Here is a 20,263-nt window from a genome sequence, read left to right as displayed (position 1 = left end):
GGAAACAGAGAGCAAAGAATGTGCCCTCACTTTAGAAGAAAATGATCTAAGGGTAGAGTTGCTTGATTTAATAGAGATGGATAGACATATTAAGACTGAGGAAAGAAACAGATTACAGAAAACAAATAAGACCCAGAATGTTAGAAGTCTTATAAAACAGATGTACACAGTAATTTATTAATTTATTTAACATTTGTTTACCGGGATGGTCCGACTAGACAACAGTGTCCATTTTCAGTGCAGGCCCAAGGAGAAAAGCTTCAGCAAAGTACATTTTTACTAATACATGTCTAGTGCAACAAAGAAAAAGTTTACTATACAGCTTATATGAATTTACTTGCAGTCTAACAGAGATCACTAAAGCAGTTTATATACATAGGAGATTAATCAACAAAAATATAAACATGAGAGATGAGATTAACACATAAAGTACAAATACAGCACAGCATGTCTTAGATTTTCTTAAGCCTCTACAGTACAATTTTGTATGTCATCTGACAGAATACAGTTTACAACTGCGAGGAAAACAAGGGGACACAGGTGAGGGAGAAGGAGGTTACAGGAGTTATAGTTTGGATAGAAGTGTAGCTAGAGGTTATATCTGAGTGAAGGAAAGTTATCCAAGGTTAGTACATGAGCAGAGACAGGTAGATATTAGGTGACCTTTTAGTAGTTTCTTAAACTTGGTGGTGCTGGAGGTGGATCTAATATCGATGGGTAGGGAGTTCCAGATTTTGGCAATACTATTTGAGTACAGCGAGTCATCAGCATTATTGTTACTTTTAGTGATGTTAACTAGGTTTTTGTTACTGGAGCGCAAAGTTTGGTTATTGGAATAGTGAGTCAGTAGGCCTTTGAGACTGGGTGTTTTTTCAGGTTGGTTGAGTATTTGGTGGGCCATGGAGAGCTGTTTACAAATTAGTAGGTTGGAGAATTTTAGCCAAGAGAGTTCTTTGAGAGCGTGACAGTGATGGGATCTGTAGCTGGCATCTGTAGCAAACTTTAATATTTTATTATAGCAGCTATCTAGTCTGTTTATCAGTAATCAATACTATCAACACAAATGCATGTGATATAACAGAAGTAAATAGGATGTGTTGTTACTGTGCAGGTAAACTAATAACAGGTAAAGTCTTACCACAAAAATACAGAGCAATAAGGAAAAAGAAGGAAAGAAATACAATGCCATCATAGAAACACTGAATAGAGAAAACTATAAAGCAATTAAGACAAGAGTTAAGTGTCACTGTTAGAAAACTATAGAAGAGGGGACAGATCAACAAAAATATTTAGAAAGATAGACACGATAAAAGCAAATGTACAGCATCTGAGCAAACAAAGATCTATCAACTACTATTACAAATAATAAACTAAAGATCTAAGCACAGGCAGAAAAAACTCAGAAGACATGCAGATAAATATAAATGAAAAGTACAAAACAAGAAATTCATTGATGACCTATAAAAGTTTTATGGAGAACTGACAAATAAAGCAAAAGGAATAGAAATGCCACCAAAAAAAGAAGTAGACACATTCTGGAGAAATATTTATTTATAAACCATTTGTTTACCGGGAAAGTCCGACTTGGAACAAAGCCAATTTTCAGCAGAGGCCTGGGGTGAAACTTTGTGATGTGGGAGAAAACCGCAGCACCTGGAAGAAACCCACATGAATGCAGGGAGGACATGCAGACTCCACACAGAAGGCACCCCAGCTGAGAATCGAACCGGAGAACCTCTTGCTGATAGGCGACAATGCTACCACTGCACCACTGTGCCATCATTTAAGAAGACCTTGTGGAACATAAAGATGCTGAATGGATAGATAAATTACAAGAAACAGGAAGGAGTTTAAATGTACAGGATATGAAATGGAATGAAGTAATGGCCAGACAAATTTAAACAAAATTAAAGAAAAGCTCCTAACTGGAAAACCCCAGACCTAGATGAAGTACCTAGCCTCTGGCTAAAGGTTTTAACATCTTTACACAAAGATTTAACCCTGAGTAAGAACTACTTATATGTGCATCTTGAACAGACACCAGCCTGGTTAACAACAGGAGAAACTATACTCCGTCTTAAGAGTGAACCTGTAAGTCATCCATGCTTTCTGACTATGAATAAACCTATATACTGAAACTGATGCAAACAGAGTTTATAGTCATTTAGAAGAATACTCAATCATGGCAATAGAACAAAAGGGTAACAAAACAAAGTCATAAAGAAAAACAAATCATTTCTTGCTAAATAAAGCATATGGAGAATTGTAAAAAGGGGAAGAATCTGAGTATGTGATGGATAGAGTTAAAAAAAAGCACTTGACAGCATTCCACATTCATGGATAAAGGAGTGCTTAGAGATGTATAAGATACATCCTAGACTGATAAATTACATTACAATGACCATGACTTTATCAAACCACTTTGCAATTAAGCCATGACAAAGGGCAAATTATTATCCCAGTGATAAAAATTCAAATGGAAATATTCCAGGGTTATACTGTCACTGATGTTGTTTCTTGCCCTTAACCCATTATGCTGTTTACTTAACATGTTAGGTCTGGGTTGCAATTTGGCTCTGAGAAAACAAACGTGCTTATACAGTTCTCATCTACTTTTTTTGTGGATGACTTAAAACAGTATAGTTCATCAAATGAGGAGTTGAATATACAACTGCAAGCAATTAAAGCTTTCTTATATGATATAAGAATGACATTTGGTCTTGATAAATGTGCAAAAGCAGCATTTAAAGGAAAGTTGCAGTACCAAGAAAATATCAGTCTAGGACAGGAATATGATATAAAGGAAACTCAGCAGGTAGGAGTATAAATATTTGGGAATTGATGAAGGATCAGCAATAAAACCTCAACAAATGCAAATAAAACTAAGTAAGGAATTTACTTCAGAAAATTAAAACTAATATTGAAAACAGCCTTGACATCTAGGAATAAAGTCCAAACTATAAACCAATTTGCTCTTCCTGTTATAACTTACAGTTTTGGTGTGACCGACTGGCCCCAAAAGATATTGCATCATTTGGACAAAAAAACATGAAAAATGTTTCATGCTTATCAAATGATATATATACAAATCGGTGTATACCAAGATTATATATTCCACACTCTGAAGAAGGTATGGAGCCCTTGAAATTGATTACATGTATAGATCTCCAGTTGTGAGACTGCATACATATCTGCTGACCTCATCAAATCCAAACATAGTGAAAGTTTCACAACATAAGGACAGGAAGTCTAAGATGACCTCTCTGCTTAGTTTAGCAGAAGCATTAAGGTGGCAAGTGGGAATGGAAATCAAACCAGAAGTAGAAAAAAATCAGATAGCAACTGAATGTAAAAAACAAAAGAAAGGAGAAGGATCAGATTAAAAGGAAACATTGTGGCAAGTGTAGAGATCTCATGAAACAACCTCAAGTTGATCAGGATTTGATGTAGGAATGGTTACAGAGAGGTGAGTTGATACCAAAGGATGAAAGGTTAATAATGGTAGCCCAGGATAGTAGACTAAGTACACATTGGCTTGCAAAGTCCATTGAACATGTGAGAGAAACAGACAAATATAGGTTCAGTAAAAAAAAGAATTGGAAACAGTCACGCACCTTGTTGCTGGGTGTAACACACACATGGAAGAGGGCCTGTACAATAAAAAGGCACAATAATCTGACAAGATTGTTGTACTGGGAATGTGCAAACAGTACAAAACAGACGTAGCTGAGAAACACTGGAAACATAAACCAGATGGGTCACCATTGGGATTTCACCTGTGTCGCTGCTGGACAGTCGCAAAGTGTGCTGACTTGTTGGAACATGGGCTAAATTCTTAGCTAGGCTTGTAAGGGCCTCAGGGCCATTAGCCTAGTAACTTCCTATGATCCAGAAAGCATTATAGAGAATAATGAAGTGTACATCACATGGGGATCACCCATTGCCAACAATTCAAAAAAAGATGCAAGAAAAACAGATATAGTAGTCAAGGAAAAAAAGACAAAAGTAGCACTGATCATTGAAATTACTATACCTAGCAATTACAATGTCTCATTTACAAAAAGACACAGTCATAAAATATCAAGATTTGCAGGCAGAAACAAGAGCAATGTGGAAGAAAGATACCCAGACAGTTGCAACTGTAGCAGGAGCAATGGGTCTTATAAAAAAGAATCTACAGCTGTGTTTAGATATGCTACCAATACAAGTAACTCTATGAATTGTGGAAGGAATCAGTTCTGGGCACATTGTGGGTGCTGCAAAGAGCACTTCTGGCTAGCAAAGATTGAAACAACACTAATTTCATGACCTTTAACTATACCCTGATTTAAGAATGGGATCCATTTCTGTCATGGTATTAGAAACCCAAAAGATATGGAAAAATTTAAAAAAGAAGAAATTCCAGAGAAACCTCTTTAGAAAATGAATATATTCCTTCGCAATTAACTGGACTAAAAAAAAGGATATCCTGACAACTGTGTCATATGATGAGCAAAAGGACAGAGCTATCAACCCAAGTACCTAGGTCCATAGCTACAGTTTCATTTTTAAGAGGTGTATTGTCTAGATAGTATGAGGAAGGGAGAACTGTCTACCAAAAATGATGATACTACACATAGGTTCATAGGTGTGTACTAGGCCAACAGCCCTGGAGCCTTTACAAGCCTAGCCCATAGAAGTGCCCTGGCATCATGCAGCTAGTTCCCGGTGCCTTTATCAAGTAGAGCCACTGAAGTGATCCCTGGGGTGAACTTTCTATTTTCCCATCGCCTCAAGATTTCTCTTGAAAAAGGGCCAGTGAGGTTGCTCTGCTTGATATGTATGGGAAGTCTATTCCAGAGCATGGGCAGTCTCTGGGGTTATGAACCTGTCCCTCCAGCATATTCTGTTGACTGTGGTAATGAGGTGGAGGTCCATGGAGCGTGTGGTGCGGAGGGATTGGGATTTCTTTAGGTGCAACACTTCTGACAGGACTGGGTCAGTACGGTCGAGCAGAGATCACCTCTTAAGACTATATGAGAGAGAAAAGCTGGGGGTTTGTCTGTCCATATAGGGCATGCGTTTAAGGCCTAGGATCCTCTGTGAGGTACTTGTGGCCTTTCCAGCTGTTGCAGATGTTTAGTGAGTACATGCCAAATGGGCATTATACTCTGACTGGTCTAATTGGGGAAGAGTAGAGAGATGATTACCTCTTTCTTTCTGGATGCAAACCACTTGGTAAGGAGATGTGCCACATAGGACTTTCTGACCGCAGTGGCAATGTGGTGGTCGAAGGAGAGGTTGCTGTCAACCTGTCCCCAGATCTTTTATAATGCCTTCAGTGGACTACCATCAATGTGGTAATTTGTGGGAACAGTTTTTCCCAAAGGCAATGACATTTTTTGGCATTAAGCTTAAGGCCATGGTTGAGACACCGGTTGTTGGTCTCAGTGAGGCCATTCTGTAGGATATCTACATCACTTGGGGCTCTCAGCTTGCAATTGTCAGGGAACCTGGTCAGCCAGAGTCCCTCCATGTTGGCCTGGACTTCTGAGTAGATGCCAAACAGGAGAGGACCCAGGACCGATCCCCATGGGACTCCACTCGTGACTGGTCGGCAGTCTGACTCAAGTCTGCGACTTTCACACTGTGGGTTCTGTGAGCCAATTCAGATCCCACACAGTAATACAGGGGTTGATGCCTAGTTTGGGGAGTTATCAAAAATTCCTGAGTTGGGGAATGGTATCAAAGGTCTTGGCCAGATCGAGATAAGCTGTATATATTGCCTTGCCCTCATCCAGCTCTGGTGACTGATTCAAAGAAGTCAACCAAGTTGAGCAGGCATGATCTACCCTTCACAAAACCTAACTGTGTGGGATCCAGAGTTTGGAGAGTCCCTATATCCTTGTTAATTAGGTCCATGATGATGCGCTCCATAGCCTTACATATCACTCGTCAGGCTAATGGGGCAATAATTCACAGGGCCTGTAATCGCTCCCCCTTTATGGGGGATGACGACTGTAGCAGTGCGCCATTCTGCAGGGACAAAGCCAGAGGTGAGGCTGTGAATGAACAGGGCAAAGGTGTGGTGCCAGTTCACTTAGTTCATGTAGAACACAGTCAGTGATACTGTTTGGTCCCATGGAAGCTGTATTCTTGGCCTTGGACAATGCAGCTTTAACCTGTGCTACAGTAATGCTGGGTGCCTGGCATTCTTCCAGAATTGTGACTGGTCCTTTAGAGGGGAGACAGGGGTAAAGTTTAGTCTGAACCGATTTTATTACACCAAGAGTTTACTGGGGAGAGTTCATTCTGGAAGATTTGGATGTCATAGGGTGACTTAATAACAACCCCAAGTTTGCAACTCTCTGCAAACTTTGTCAGCCAGAGGTATTGTCTCTCTGCTTGGAGACCTGAGAAGTAAATATCAAAAAGGAGAGGTCCCAGCACTGAACCCTGAGGGACATTCTTGGCTACTTTCATGCTTTCATATGCTGCAACTCATACTGTGTTGTTTCTGTCTTTTATTCAATTTGCTATCCATCTTACCACACATGGGTTGAATTTTAAAGCATTTTACTTTTGTATAAGGCCAGCATGGGAACGGTGTTGAAGGCCTTGGACAAGGCAAGATATACCATGTACACTGCATGTCCATCATCTAAAGCCTTTGTAACCCTTTCAAATTAAAAAGACAGGGTCCACCCTTTATAAAGCCAGACTGTTGAGGGTCAAGTCTAACAAGATTCTTGAAATTACAGTTTATGAGGTCAGTTATAATGTGTTGCGTGGCTTTTCTGATGATGTCTGTAAGACTGATAAGGCTGTAATTACTCAGGCCACCCTTATGGAGGGGTATCACCACTGCTGTGTGCCACTCATCAAGAACAAAACCAGTAACTAAACCTACATTGAACAGTTTGAGAAGTGTGTTTTGATGACATGTATAACACTATTAATTCAGCAACTAGGTATATTGTCAGTTCCCAGAAATGAAATATTTTTGGCCTTGGTTAATACATTCAGTAAATGATGTCTAGTTAACTGGGAGAGTAAAGGAAATTTGACATTAAATTTGTTTGAAATGACAATAGCAATGTCATCTGGGTCAAAAAGGAAGCCTCATTAAGAATAAATTATAAGCAATGTAGGGTATTTTTTTTATTTTTCTCATGTAGATAAAGAAGTATTTATAATTATATTTGGTTTCAGAGACCAGCCTTAAATTCATAGGCTCCTTTAGTGGACTTCATAGTATTCTTTTTTTGTAATGCTTTTGATGTTATCATTAAAAAGATGGGGTTTGGCTCTACTTATACAACTTAAGAAGTTTCTTTCTTTTATTGAATAGTTTAGGTATGGTGGTGAACTACCACAGTGGTTTGTTTTTTAACTTCCCGTGATACTTGGTTCTGGGAGGGACTACTAACTGTATGCATTTTCTTAAATAGCTGTACAATTCCTTAGTGAGACTTGCTGCTGTATTAAGGTCAGGGGAGGTGATATCATAAGTGATGTTTGATATTTTGCCACATTGTAGGTTGAGGCTGGCATGCTCATAATCCTTAAATTCAGTGGAGTTTGTTGTGGGAGATTTTGGAAATTTAAAGGCGAGGGTTACAAGCTTAGGCTCAGACTTCAGTGGGAAAGGAGAAACACAAGAGTAGTGCAAGTGGCAGATATCTTTGTAAGAGTCAGGTCAAGAAGGCTGTGCCTTCTAGTAGGTTTATTTACCACCTACTCAAGGAAAGATTTGTTTTAGACACATCCTACATTGGAGGTATAGGTGTCCCAGTTATACCAGTTTATTGAAGGATAGTTAAAAGTCAACCAAAATAAGGGAACATTTGCTAATAGGAAGATCATTCAGAACACTGACAATCTTATATGGCCATCAGTGGAAAAAGAAAATGTTCTGTATACACAGCTACAATATGTTTTGCCTTTGTTTACTATCTTTAATCAGAGGTTCTTTTACCTGATGTGATCGACAGTAATATGGTGGGTCAAATTTACATCATGGAAGATGCTAACTATAGAGGTGAATCAGTGGGTACAAACTTTGCTTATGTTTGTGCTCTCACTGATAACCTCTGTTATCTATTATATTTATGTTATGTTGTTGAAAACCTCTGTTGGCTCTGCAGTCTCCTTACATTATGGTGAGATGAAACAAAGGATCTTAAGCTTTCTTTGGTATAGTAAGGCTCCTTGGGTAGCCTGGGAGAAGATAAGTTCAGTGGGTGATCAGGTGTTCTGTATTTCAATCAGTACTTACAGTTAATTTAGATTAAAACATTGTAAACTATTTCATGAGGACTGTGTCTCTGGAAGGAATTAATATTACTCAGGAATGAAACAAGTTTAAGATTGTATATTCTGGAAGGCTGGTCTTAAAGAAGGCTTAGGCTTGACGTCGGAGTTGCTCTTGTTGGGGTCAAACAGGTGGTCAGAAATTTACAGAACCTTTTTTGGCACAAGAAGAAGAGAAACACAGATCTACACTCTTGCCACCAATGTATTGACAGGGTCAGATTATGACCTGAGATAAAGTAAAACTAGATTTGGCTTCCAGGAGTAGAACAAACAGACAGACCTCCATACTAAGAAGTGAAAAAATAAAAATAGCCTGAAAGGACAGACAAACCTGATCCAGTGAATTGAATAGTAATGGTAAAGGCTGTAGACATCAAAATTAAACAGTTAATTAGTAGGCCATATACGATTTCACATGTGGAAGAAATGTGGTGAATGACTAAAATGAAGGTGAAGTGAGAAAAATAATTATATACTTCATGCAACAGACAACTCTAGGATAAAGCTAATAGAATGATGCAATATCCTACACGACCTTGGAAATTTCAGTCCTTTGTGGGAGTCATTTTCATTACCTTTATATACCAGTTTGGTTAAGTAGTATATTGCTGGAGTTTATTAGATTTGTTGGAGGTGTTGTGAGGGTCAATGGGGAACACAGGCTCATATATTTTGTGTATGTTCCACTATGAAGGGTTTTCAGCAATGACTACAACTTGTAGAAAGTAGGGTTTTCCCAATGAATAAATGGTTGCACCATACTTAGTTGCTTTTTTGTAGTAAGTAGGGTTTTCCCAAGGAATAAGTGGTTGCACCATACTTAGTTTCTTTTTTGGGTTCGGTGGGATGCTGAATTACCACAATACAACAGACAACTATTAGCACTGATGATAATGATATTTCTGAAAAAATATATATATATATAATCAGGCAGTGTGATAGTGCAGTCACAACAAATGGAGGAAATATGGAAACAGTGGGGCAACTGAGGGATGCTGAGGCATGGCAAACTTTTTTCAATAAAAGGCTGTCATGATTATACTAACTTTATTGGACTGAGACATAATCATATGATATTTGATATGTAGTGCTGAACTTCCAGGGCTATTCCTTTCTCATTCTGGGGCCCTATCATCCCCCTTCTTATTCTACCCAAAGGGGTGACTATTAGAGGGAACTCATTGAATCTGTATGTAGTGAATGATAGGGATCCATAAGAGAGCATATTCACCATGCTGATAATGCTATAGAGTAACCTAATTATTGTTTAATTTTGGACACCTGGTTATTGGCTGTATAGATGTACCACTTTTTGATTTTTGTTTTTTTTTTCTCTACTGAAAATGTTGAGAAAGTACAGTTGTCTAAGTAAGCTTACCATAACAGCAGATGCTCAAGTGATCACTTTTATAATGGTTTATATCCTGCCAAGAATATAGCAGCCAATATGCTTCCATAGCTTAAGGCACCTTCAGCATGCTCAAACCATTAGTCAGCTTGATCTGAGCTGATAAAAAAGCCAGGTTTGGGCTTTATGCCCTTCAGAGCTTTCATGCCAACAGATTTATGGAGGCTAAGACCATGAGAAGGACAATGCTAGGAAAATAAATGTCTACTCGCTGGCAAAAAAGTCATACAAAATAAGGGGGCAAAGGAGGAGAGTGGCTACTGCAGCAGTCGTTTGATTCGAGCATCTACTGTTATAGTAAGTTTATCCACACAACTGTATTATTTTCATAATTTGCATCACTGCTGCAGTAGTTTTAGTTAAATGAGCAGATTACCATAGGTTAAACTGACTGGAGGAAGGAAGGATTATGGTTCTGGAGCATGTGGAGAATGAGCCTAGTAAAGCCCATCCTAGAGCTAGAAAAGGAACCTAGATTATAGTGCTTTGTAAAAGTGTATGCAGTGCACCCAATTGGTGCTTCTAGATGATGTCTAGACTCTATTTTTTTCCAAAAAGCCAGAAATTAAGCCAAGACCCTTGTAGAATGAGCCTTGACACTGCTTGGAATTGATCTCTTTTGATGGGTACAGCAAATGGTAATAGGATGTGACAACCATTTGCAATTTACATAATCTCTCTGCCTTCCTGGGGACAGCAAGCTGGCTGTGAGGAAGTTACAGGCTGTGACAAAAATATTTTCCAGTTGTGACAAATCATAATACTTCCTGAGAGACTGAGAAACATCACTGTTTCCTCAATGAAACTTGTAATCCATTCTGGAAATAGTTCCAGCAAAACAGAATGCTTCAAAGTGCCTGGCTGTAGCTACATACTCCTCAGGTTCTGAAACAGAAAACTGTGGAGAGAAAACATAATCTGTCCTTTCATAATCATTTTGAGGTTCCATTTCTAGAATCTCTTTTGAAAATTAAGAATCCCTTTTTCTTTTTACCCAAAAAGTAAAAAAAAAGTGACCCTTCTATTTATAAATAATTAAAAGTCATGTGACAGTCATCGAAACACTTTTTCCCAGCTTTAAAATTATTATTTTAAAGAAAAAAGGTAATAAAAAGTAAAATGGAAGATTTTTCCCCAAAGTGAAGTTATCTGCCCAGCAATGGAACACCAAGAGCTGACCATTGATCCTCAAAAGCTTCAGAGGAGCACTCTCTTTGGTGGCAGGAAAGCTCTGAATGGCTTAGTGCCCAAACCTAGCTTTTTAGTCAGCTCACTTGAAACTAACTAACAGTTTGGGCATGTGGAAGGTGCCTGAAAGCTTTGGATGCAGGCCGGCTGTTATATCCTTATCAAGATATAACCCCATATAGCTAATGCTACCGAAGCAGTGATCCATATGATGAGCTTTGTAAGTCATTGATTGGAATTTTAATGTGTTCTTATGCTGTTAACATATATACTGTGAACAGTTATTTTAGTAAAGTAGATTGTAAAAAAAAAAAAAAAAAAAAAAAAAAAGATGGTGCTCAGAAGCACACTTGTGAAGATTCTGACGGAAAATGAAAGAATTATTCTTAGTTTGAGAGAGATTATAGTTTAAGAGGCATACTGCCCCATCAGATGACTGTATAGGGACAGTTATTTTGGGAGGGTATATCCATTAGCAACCAGCTAATGCAAATAACATGATTTAGAGGAAACAAGAGGTTCACTGGACCACTAAAAGACATAATGATCTGGTTATCTGCAGAAAATGAAAAAGATAACATTTATGAGCAGTACCATTGAAAGGACTGTGAGCATACCTTAAGTCTTATTAAAAGCTGAATATGACCACACCCATTTGTCAAATTCTGCAGTATTGTGTCATGCAAAATTACTATTAATACAGAAAACTGTCCTGTTATCCTAGTCCATTTGCATTACAATAATGATGTTTCTGTGGCCACTGGCATGCGAAACCAAAGAGAGGTATAAATTTACAGAAGAAAGGTCATGACATATACAAAATCTGCAGTAGATTTGAAATGTTCCATACCTAGAATTTTGCAAGAATTTCAGCAGAATCCTACACAAAAGATTAATTTCTAAGTTAGCTGGCCTTACAGTGGGTAGCACAGTGGTGCAGCGGTTAGCATTATCGCAGCACAGCAAGAGGTTCTCAGATTTGATTCTCGGCTGGGGTGCCTTCTCTGTGGAGTCTGCATGTCTTTTCTGTGTTCATGTGGGTTTTCTCCAGGTGCTCCAGTTTCCTCCCACATTCCAAAGACATGCAGTAGGTGGATTGGACACTCTACAATGGCTATAGGTATGAGTGTGTGTGAGTGTGGTGTACCTGACAACATGTGTATACATGGGAGTAAGGTTGGGTGTCAGGCTAGCAATCCGACTCCGTAAAAACTGTACTATGGAAATGATGTGTGCTGGAGAGTGCTCACTGCCCAATGTGCTAATTAGCATGGGAATGGATGGATGGATTGATGGCCTTAGAATGGATCCCAGAGTACTAAACTGTCTTAAAAATAGTTGGATAATGGAACACAGAGTTTAACAGTAAAATGTATCTACAGCAAAGGCAGACATCAAGGAGGAGTGCACTAGAGCTCAGTATTGGAATTTTTCCTGTTTAGTATATAAGTAAGCAGAATGAAGAGGATCCTGACAAGACACTTCTATGTATGAGCCACAACAATCTGCAATAACACTTATTCCCAAAATAAAATGGAAAGAATAAAAAGGAGTTTAGCAGTGATGGAAACATGATCAGATGTACTGCAGCTGACATTCATTTTAAAACTGCAGACTTAGAGGGAAGACTGGACTTGGGAGGTGAAGTACTGATAGCACAGCAGTCATAACATGAAACCTTCAGTACACTTGTGTTAGTTCTAGGAAAGGACCTAACTAAGAACAATCAATGTGATAAGGTAGTAAGGACAACTTTGTATATTTGGTACACATGAACAGCCATCTCCAGCCCAAGGCAAGAACTTGTTCTTCATAAAGATAATTGATGAGAACCCTTCTGAACACATTGTACAGTTCTGAATACCGTCTCCATAAATACATAGAAAGAATTGACTTTGCCCAGAGCAAGATGATGCAGAATGAATATAAGAAAATAAAAACTAAAAGAACACATTAAGTATATGGTTAAAAATGGGAAAAGGTTACAAGATAAAACTTTCAGTTACTTCAGTGATATCAACAAAGTGCGCAATAACACCTTTCAGAAGACATGCATGAAAAGAACAGTCCATGGTTGCAAGTTAAAGATGACTGGTGGGAACAGCAGAAGCAGCTTAGAAATAACAAATTGAAGATATTTTTTACAGATTTCCATTAAGTAAAACAGCCTTCCTAAAGAAGTTCAGAAACCAAAAGCAACGGTGTAGAACTAGAAGCTATCCACCAGATGGGAAGAAACTGTAGCTGTAGACAGAAAACATTAGATTGGTAAACTAGATCTGAAATGTATACTTTAAGTGAAAAATTTGTTAACTTTATGGCCTAGTTGTTCTTATCTGCTGCTACATTCTGTACTCTATGACTGTGCCCATATGTCTCAACCTCCCAGTGCTAGAAAGCTGGACAAAGCCAAAAATAATGGGGGCATAAAGGCCCAAAAATAGGGACAAAAATTGTTCCTATAAACTTAGAAAATTGCTAGAATAACAGGTTTTGCATTTATTATGTATTTTCTGAAGGATATAAAGTCTGAAACTCAAATATCTGTCATTTTATAGTACAATTTATTGACTTCAATCCTCAATAATTTGCCAGAAAACTACAAATTTTATGAGGAATGGACCAAAAAAATCTGGCAAAAATCTGGACATTCTTTGAAAATCTGGACAATTGAGAGATATGATTGTTCCTTGCTCATAGTTCTGAGACCAGAAACATATCCAATTTACAAAAATCTGCTTGAACAAGAAGGAATGAATATCTTAAGGATGTTTTCTTCTGCAAAGTAACAGACCGCAAAAGGAAATGCAAGCAGAAACCTTAAATAATAAATTAACTATTAAATAAAAATTAACTATTGTTTTGTGCATGCAAAAACGTCTATGTATATATAAATATAAACGATAATGAAAAGACTACTTTAATTTACTGGACTGCTCTTTTCTCTTACTAAGGAATAAAATGCAGAAACGTCTTAGCTAGTTACTTACCTTTTTCCATCCTCAAATGAAATGCATTGTGACTCTGTCATGCATTATTGCCTTCTATTATAAGCTTCTCCATACACTCACCAGTCTCAATGTGAAAATATATTTCCTCACTTTTCCCACAGGTCATTTTTTACACTGTATCCTCTTATTTTCATACATTTCTAGGTCCAAAAGGAAAGGTGCTACCTTCTTAGATTATGTTGAGCTCCTTGAGATACTTAAAAGTTTCTGCTTTGTCCTTCTTAATTTTAGTCTGCAGAAAAGATGTTATTTTGAGGTCTTACTAACTGTCAGTATAAAATGAAAGAAAATGTTATTATTTTTACTTTCATGTCTTTTCCTGTGCATTCCTCTTTGCTACTTTCTCAGATTTCTTGCTTGTTTTTCCATTATCTAATATATATATATATATATATATATATATATATATATATATATATATATATATATATATATATATATATATATATATATATATAATATGTATGTATGTATATATAGGAGTCCTTCATTTGATCGAAATTTCAAATGTTTGACACCCATATGGCCGACACCATATGACTTAACATTTGAAAGGCCGACAAATGATAGCGGAGATCCCGCTACAGTGCAGAACTGGGAGATTCCCCTTTCCTGCACAGTAGTGCGATCTCGGAGTGAAAATATTTAAGTAGCGGGGGTGTGGGGGGTGCAGGGGGGCTTATCCCCCTGCCCAACACTGTTTGTAGTAGTATGCACTACTATTTCAGGTTGTTGGCGTTTCAACCTGTTGGCCATATGGTGTCGGCCATAAGGATATAGGCATTTTGAAATGTTGGCAATCTGAAGTAGACCTATATATATATATATATATATATATATATATATACATATATATATTTGACTGAGATCAAAAGACTGAAATTTCAAAAGACTGAAAAGTCACTCGACTTAAACCCGTAATACTGAATTTCAATATACTAAATTTTAAACTGGACAATATAAAACCAGACTAGGTGGGGGGCTATACCCCTCAACCCCAATGCGGGAAGTTTCAATCTTATGAGTTTCAGTCAAGTGACTTTTCAGTCTTTTGAAATTTCAGTCTTATGGTTTCAGTCAAATGCAGTTTTTATCATATCATAGGGATCCATATATATATTTTATATATATATATATATATATATATATATATATATATATATATATATAAGCCCTTACTGTTTCTGATATTACTTGTACTTAATTTCATTTTTTTCCATTCCGTATGCCACATTTAGCCATAAAAATTCCCCAACTGTTGCTCCATTGACCTATTCATTCATCTTGTGACAAGAGCCTTATGGCCTATTTGCACCCTATGGAGTGAGAGTCAAGCACCGGGAGAGATGCTATCATCTGCATGGTAGTTGGGAGTTATTACAGCTTCTTCCCCTCACATACCTAGTGATGCCTCTAAGGTAAGGCATGCAATGGGCATTGTGTGGAACTGTTACTCACGTCTGTGTGGGTGTAAGCCTTCAAATACCCTGTTTCCCTTAAGGCAAACACCTCTGTTGGCATTTTGGTTTCCATCAAGGACCTCACATGGTGCACACATTTCTAGGCATGCACCCTTCTCTCATCTTATAGAGGTAAAGAAAGAAAGCAAACATGCTCCCTCCATGAACATAACAGAATTATATCATTACATAAGTCTAATGATGTGAGCTAATGTTTTCTCTTCAATTAGATTCTAACTTTGGAATCAACAGGGAAGTCTGACGTCCCTTTTGTTTAAGAGAATGCCATAAGGTTATGCAGATCAAATGAAATACATACATATACACTTCTGTACTTATACATTTACAATTAATAGGAACTATATTAATTTTTTGTTTCAGATTGCAAATTTGAAAGACCGTGGAATGGAGTTTCTCTCAACTCCAGACACTTATTATGATCAGCTTAGGGAAAAGCTGAAGGAAGCCAAAATCAAAGTAAAAGAAGATATAAACAAACTACAGGTACAGTATAACAAGGTCCAGATATTTGAAGAGGGGTGTGTGAATAAACGGAAAGAGGAGAACTGTATTGAACTTCTTATAATAGCGTTTCTGTTGTTGAAGCTACCTTACTCATCTGTTATTTAAGAATTGTTCGGTGCATTTTTGAGTAAGGTAAGGCCTTTGGGAAGTTAAGTGACATCAGATACTTACTGTGGAGGAAGCAGCTAATAGCATCAATGTACCTATAAGCAATGATGCCATCCATGTACCATTAGTATTTAAATGGATATTTTAATCCTTTTTTGCTCCTCGAAACTTCATGGTCAGCCCTTCCCAGTCCCATCATAATTGTTCCTCTAGGGCCTTTAATTCTTTGCAGGAGATATGTACAGAATCACCTTACCCTGTCATATGGATTATCAAGTCCCATTTCATTTATTATACAGAGCTTTATATTTTTTCTGTGCATGTGTGTGTGTGTGTGTGGGGGGGGGGGGGGAGTTGAGTGTTTTTATGTGGTTTGACCCTTCCTTTAAAGGAAATGTTTTATCATAGGATTCCATTGACAAGTTGTGCACATGCACTTTTAGTGTTTTCCTGCATTATTACTATCTGTTTTTTTATGGGTGCAATGATTGTTTTGTAAGGCAGGATTCACTGTACTAGGAGCTTTATTTTACTGTAGTCTGACAGCTGCATCTTTGTGTGTCCAGTGAAGTAACAGAACAGTTGGTCCCAACACACAAAGCTAATAACTCAGTTGCTGACTCCCTGTTTGCCAACTTTGTTGGCAAAACTTGGAATTCACTTCCAGCTAAACTTACCCTTGAGCCCTCTCTAAGTTTCTTCAAAAAAAGCCACAAACTGTATTTAAAATTCACTGGCATTGTCCCTGTACCAACCCTGATTAATCTCAATTTCTACTTCCTTATTTAAACAGTACTATATTCATTTCTTGCCCACAAATGCTTGCTGTAACCTTCTTGTTTTGTATATTATGTTACACTGTGAATCGTGTGAGTCCCTTCATGAAGGCTACAGTTTACATACTTTGTAAATAATAACTGTTTGTTTTAACCTACTTGTTTTGTATTCTATGACACTTTGTTAATCTTGTGAGTCCCTCTTGAGGGCCACACTTTACTTACTTTGTAAATATACTTGGCTCGTATGTGAGATGTTTATGTGTGTAATTGCAGCTTTTCTCCCTGGGCCTCCACTGAAAATGGACATGCATCCAGTCGGACTATCCTGGTCAACAAATGGTAAAATAAATAAACAGCTGGGAGTGATCAGTTTCAAACAGCCTCTGTTTCAGTGGTTGTGGCACCTCAGAGGTAGCATATATAGAGTACATGTTGGTTTTTCAAAATGCACAACCATTGAAACACAGGTGATCAATTCCAGCATTTCAAAAATTAAAATAATGAAAAATCCACAAAACTGAAAAAAATGAAAATAAAAACATTCACAAAAGGAAAATTTTTTCATTTGCGATTCACCTGCCAGTAAATTCAGACATTCTTTGTCTAATTAGTGGTAATGTTATGGAAAGAGTTTTTCCTAAGTTAAGTTATAGGGCTGAAGTTAGGATAAGGACAAGGTTAGTGTAAGCACACATTAATAATGATTGGAAGGAGGCCTTCTCTCACCATACCACCTTACTAATGCATGTTAAGCCCTATCCCTTCCCTTGCACCTAACACCAACCTTAACACCCATTTGTTAACATTGCCATGACTATAGATACTACATACAACAGTATACACATACAACATTAAAGCTATGTCCTTACCTAGTATTTCCTCTAAAACTAGCCATCAAACACATGCACAAACACATTCACCCCTAATGCAGATGCTTTCAGTACACCCAAAATGTATGTCACAAATCTCCCAAACTCACACTTACCATAACCGCGAGCATTTCATCTTCTTTCTATATATGTGTGTGTGTGTGTGTGTATATATATATATATATATATATATATATATATATATATATATATATATATACACACACACACACACACACACACACACACACACACACACACACACACACACACACACATATAGCAGGTATGTGCAGAGTGCAAGTGGGTTTGCTCCCTGCTAACACTGATTTTTTTTCAGTCCTATGACTGTTTTTTGTTGAGTCTTCATTTTGTTGGGAGGTGTGGTACAAATTTAGTAGTTTAGATTTCAACAAGGTGAGGTCCAATATGTAGTACTTGGTGTCACCGAGCACAACTGTGAGCCATACTTTCTGAAATGGGTGGGGGAGATAGCAGTCCACATTTCCAAGGTGTAAAGAAACAAAGGTAATAATATTCAGCAAAGAAATATAAGGGAGGCATAACAGAAATTAGAAAGGCAGCTGTGTCTCCCATTTTCATAGACAGTTTTACCAAATACAGTTCAGCTAAGTTGCTGGTCCGATAATGGAATGTCCCTGTCACCCCACAATATGTATGTATTCTTATTATATTATCCTGTACTTGTCTATTTAAAATAAACCCAGTTTGATCATTGTTAATTAGTTTAGGTATAAGTAGATTACTTCTGTTAGCTAAAATGGACATGAACATGTTAAAGTCCACATTTAAAAGTGAAATGTATCTGTACGATGAACACTTTGTAGGCTCCTTATTTTGTTTTAAAATAGGTGATATAAGGGATACTTCCATGACAGGGGACTTCAGCAGTTGTTTTTATTTCTCTATAGACCTTATCTAACATTTTAACTGCATCATCCAGTAGTATTTTATATAGTTTTGGTATAAGACCATCTAAGCCTGGTACCTTATTATTCTTTAACATTTTTATTTGATCTTTTATTTCTGTTAAAGTGATTGGTCTATCAATTTTGTTTTATTTGTCCCCTTCTTATTTTTATTATTTATATTTTCCCTTTAAAAAGTTTCAACTACATCATCATTATCTAGGTTATCTGTATTATTTATATTTTCATAAAGTATTTTGAAGCCCTGAAGAATACCTTTAATATCTGTTCTTCTTTCTTTATTATTTATATGTGTTATAATTTCATTGACGTGATTTAGTTTATTCATTTTATTTAACCTAACAGCAAGTTTACGAAAGATTAAAGGGTTTACTGAATATGCCTGAAGTTTAAGTTTTTTCAAGGTTTATTTACACTTTACAGTTTAGAATCTGACTGACTGATAATATCATCTGGTTTTAGATTTAACTTTAGTGTATCTATTTTGGCCTGTAGTATATTCAGTTCTTTGTCCCATTCTCTTCTTTTATTAATATACTAGCTTGTAACCCTTTCACTTAAGTAAGCCTTTAGTGAATCCCACAGGACAAACTCAGGTACTTCACCGTTCATGTTTACTTGTAGCAAATTTTTGATCTCTAACATACCAATCCTTGAATCCTTTTATTTTAATAACATACATTGATAATCTCCTGTGATGTATTAAATTGTCAGTTTTTAAAATAATATTAAAGATTATAGCATTATGGTCTAATAATGGACATGAAACTATTGAAACTTCTCTGATATGTGATAATAGATTGTTTGAGACAAAAATGTTATCAGTATTTATTTGTGTTCAATATCTATATGAATAATGTGTTAATTTAAGTAAGTCTGTTTTTCTTAGTGCATATATATCCTTTAAATTATTTGGGTTTACAACATTTGTTATGTAAGCAAAATGAGACGCAGAAGGCTATAAAATCCACTATAAAAGGCCTTTACTTGTTGCACTAAGTAAAGGCCTTTTATACCGTGTTGTTGCACTAAGTAAAGGCCTTTTATACTGGTGTTGTTGCACTAAGTAAAGGGCTTTTATACTGGGTGTTGTTGCACTAAGTAAAGGCCTTTTATACTGGGTGTTGTTGCACTAAGTAAAGGCCTTTTATACTGGGTGTTGTTGCACTAAGTAAAGGCCTTTTATACCGTGTTGTTGCACTAAGTAAAGGCCTTTTATACTGGTGTTGTTGCACTAAGTAAAGGCCTTTTATACTGGGTGTTGTTGCACTAAGTAAAGGCCTTTTATACTGGGTGTTGTTGCACTAAGTAAAGGCCTTTTATACTGGATTTTACAGCCTTCTGCGTCTCATTTTGCTTATTTTATACTATTTTCGTTATTGGAGGCGTGTGGTGTGGTTCACTCTTGGCAGAAGGACTCTGCTTACTATAACATTTGTTATGTGTTTGATGAAGATGTGATTCTCAGCTTTCTATCTGCAGTGGATTCTTTGATAAACTACAATTAAAATCATCAGCCATTATGACTTCATCTTTCATGTAACAGGCTATACTGCTAAAGTAATTTTTTTGCATCTTTAGCTCCAACCTCAGGAATCCAATAAAAGTTCACCCATGTATACAGTTTTCTGTTCCACTCAGTTATAATAATGCTTAACATACCATTTTTA

General features: G+C 37.0%; 1 protein-coding gene across 1 annotated transcript in view; it reads left to right on the top strand.

Moving 5' to 3' along the window:
* The window catches only part of LOC122787440 (4-hydroxyphenylpyruvate dioxygenase-like), a 705,402-nt gene that overhangs the window by 657,839 nt on the left and 27,300 nt on the right, over positions 1-20,263 (top strand). Inside the window, exon 12 of the mRNA XM_044054155.1 lies at positions 15,744-15,866. Coding sequence (XP_043910090.1) covers positions 15,744-15,866 — 123 coding nt within the window. The remainder of the gene's footprint in view (positions 1-15,743; positions 15,867-20,263) is intronic.

The sequence above is a fragment of the Protopterus annectens genome, chromosome 13.part0 (assembly GCF_019279795.1).
Source record: "Protopterus annectens isolate FY-2018-M chromosome 13.part0, PAN1.0, whole genome shotgun sequence".
Taxonomy (NCBI): Eukaryota; Metazoa; Chordata; order Ceratodontiformes; family Protopteridae; genus Protopterus; species Protopterus annectens.
The sequence above is the reverse complement of the archived record's forward strand: the minus strand, read 5'-3'. Positions and strand labels throughout refer to the sequence as shown.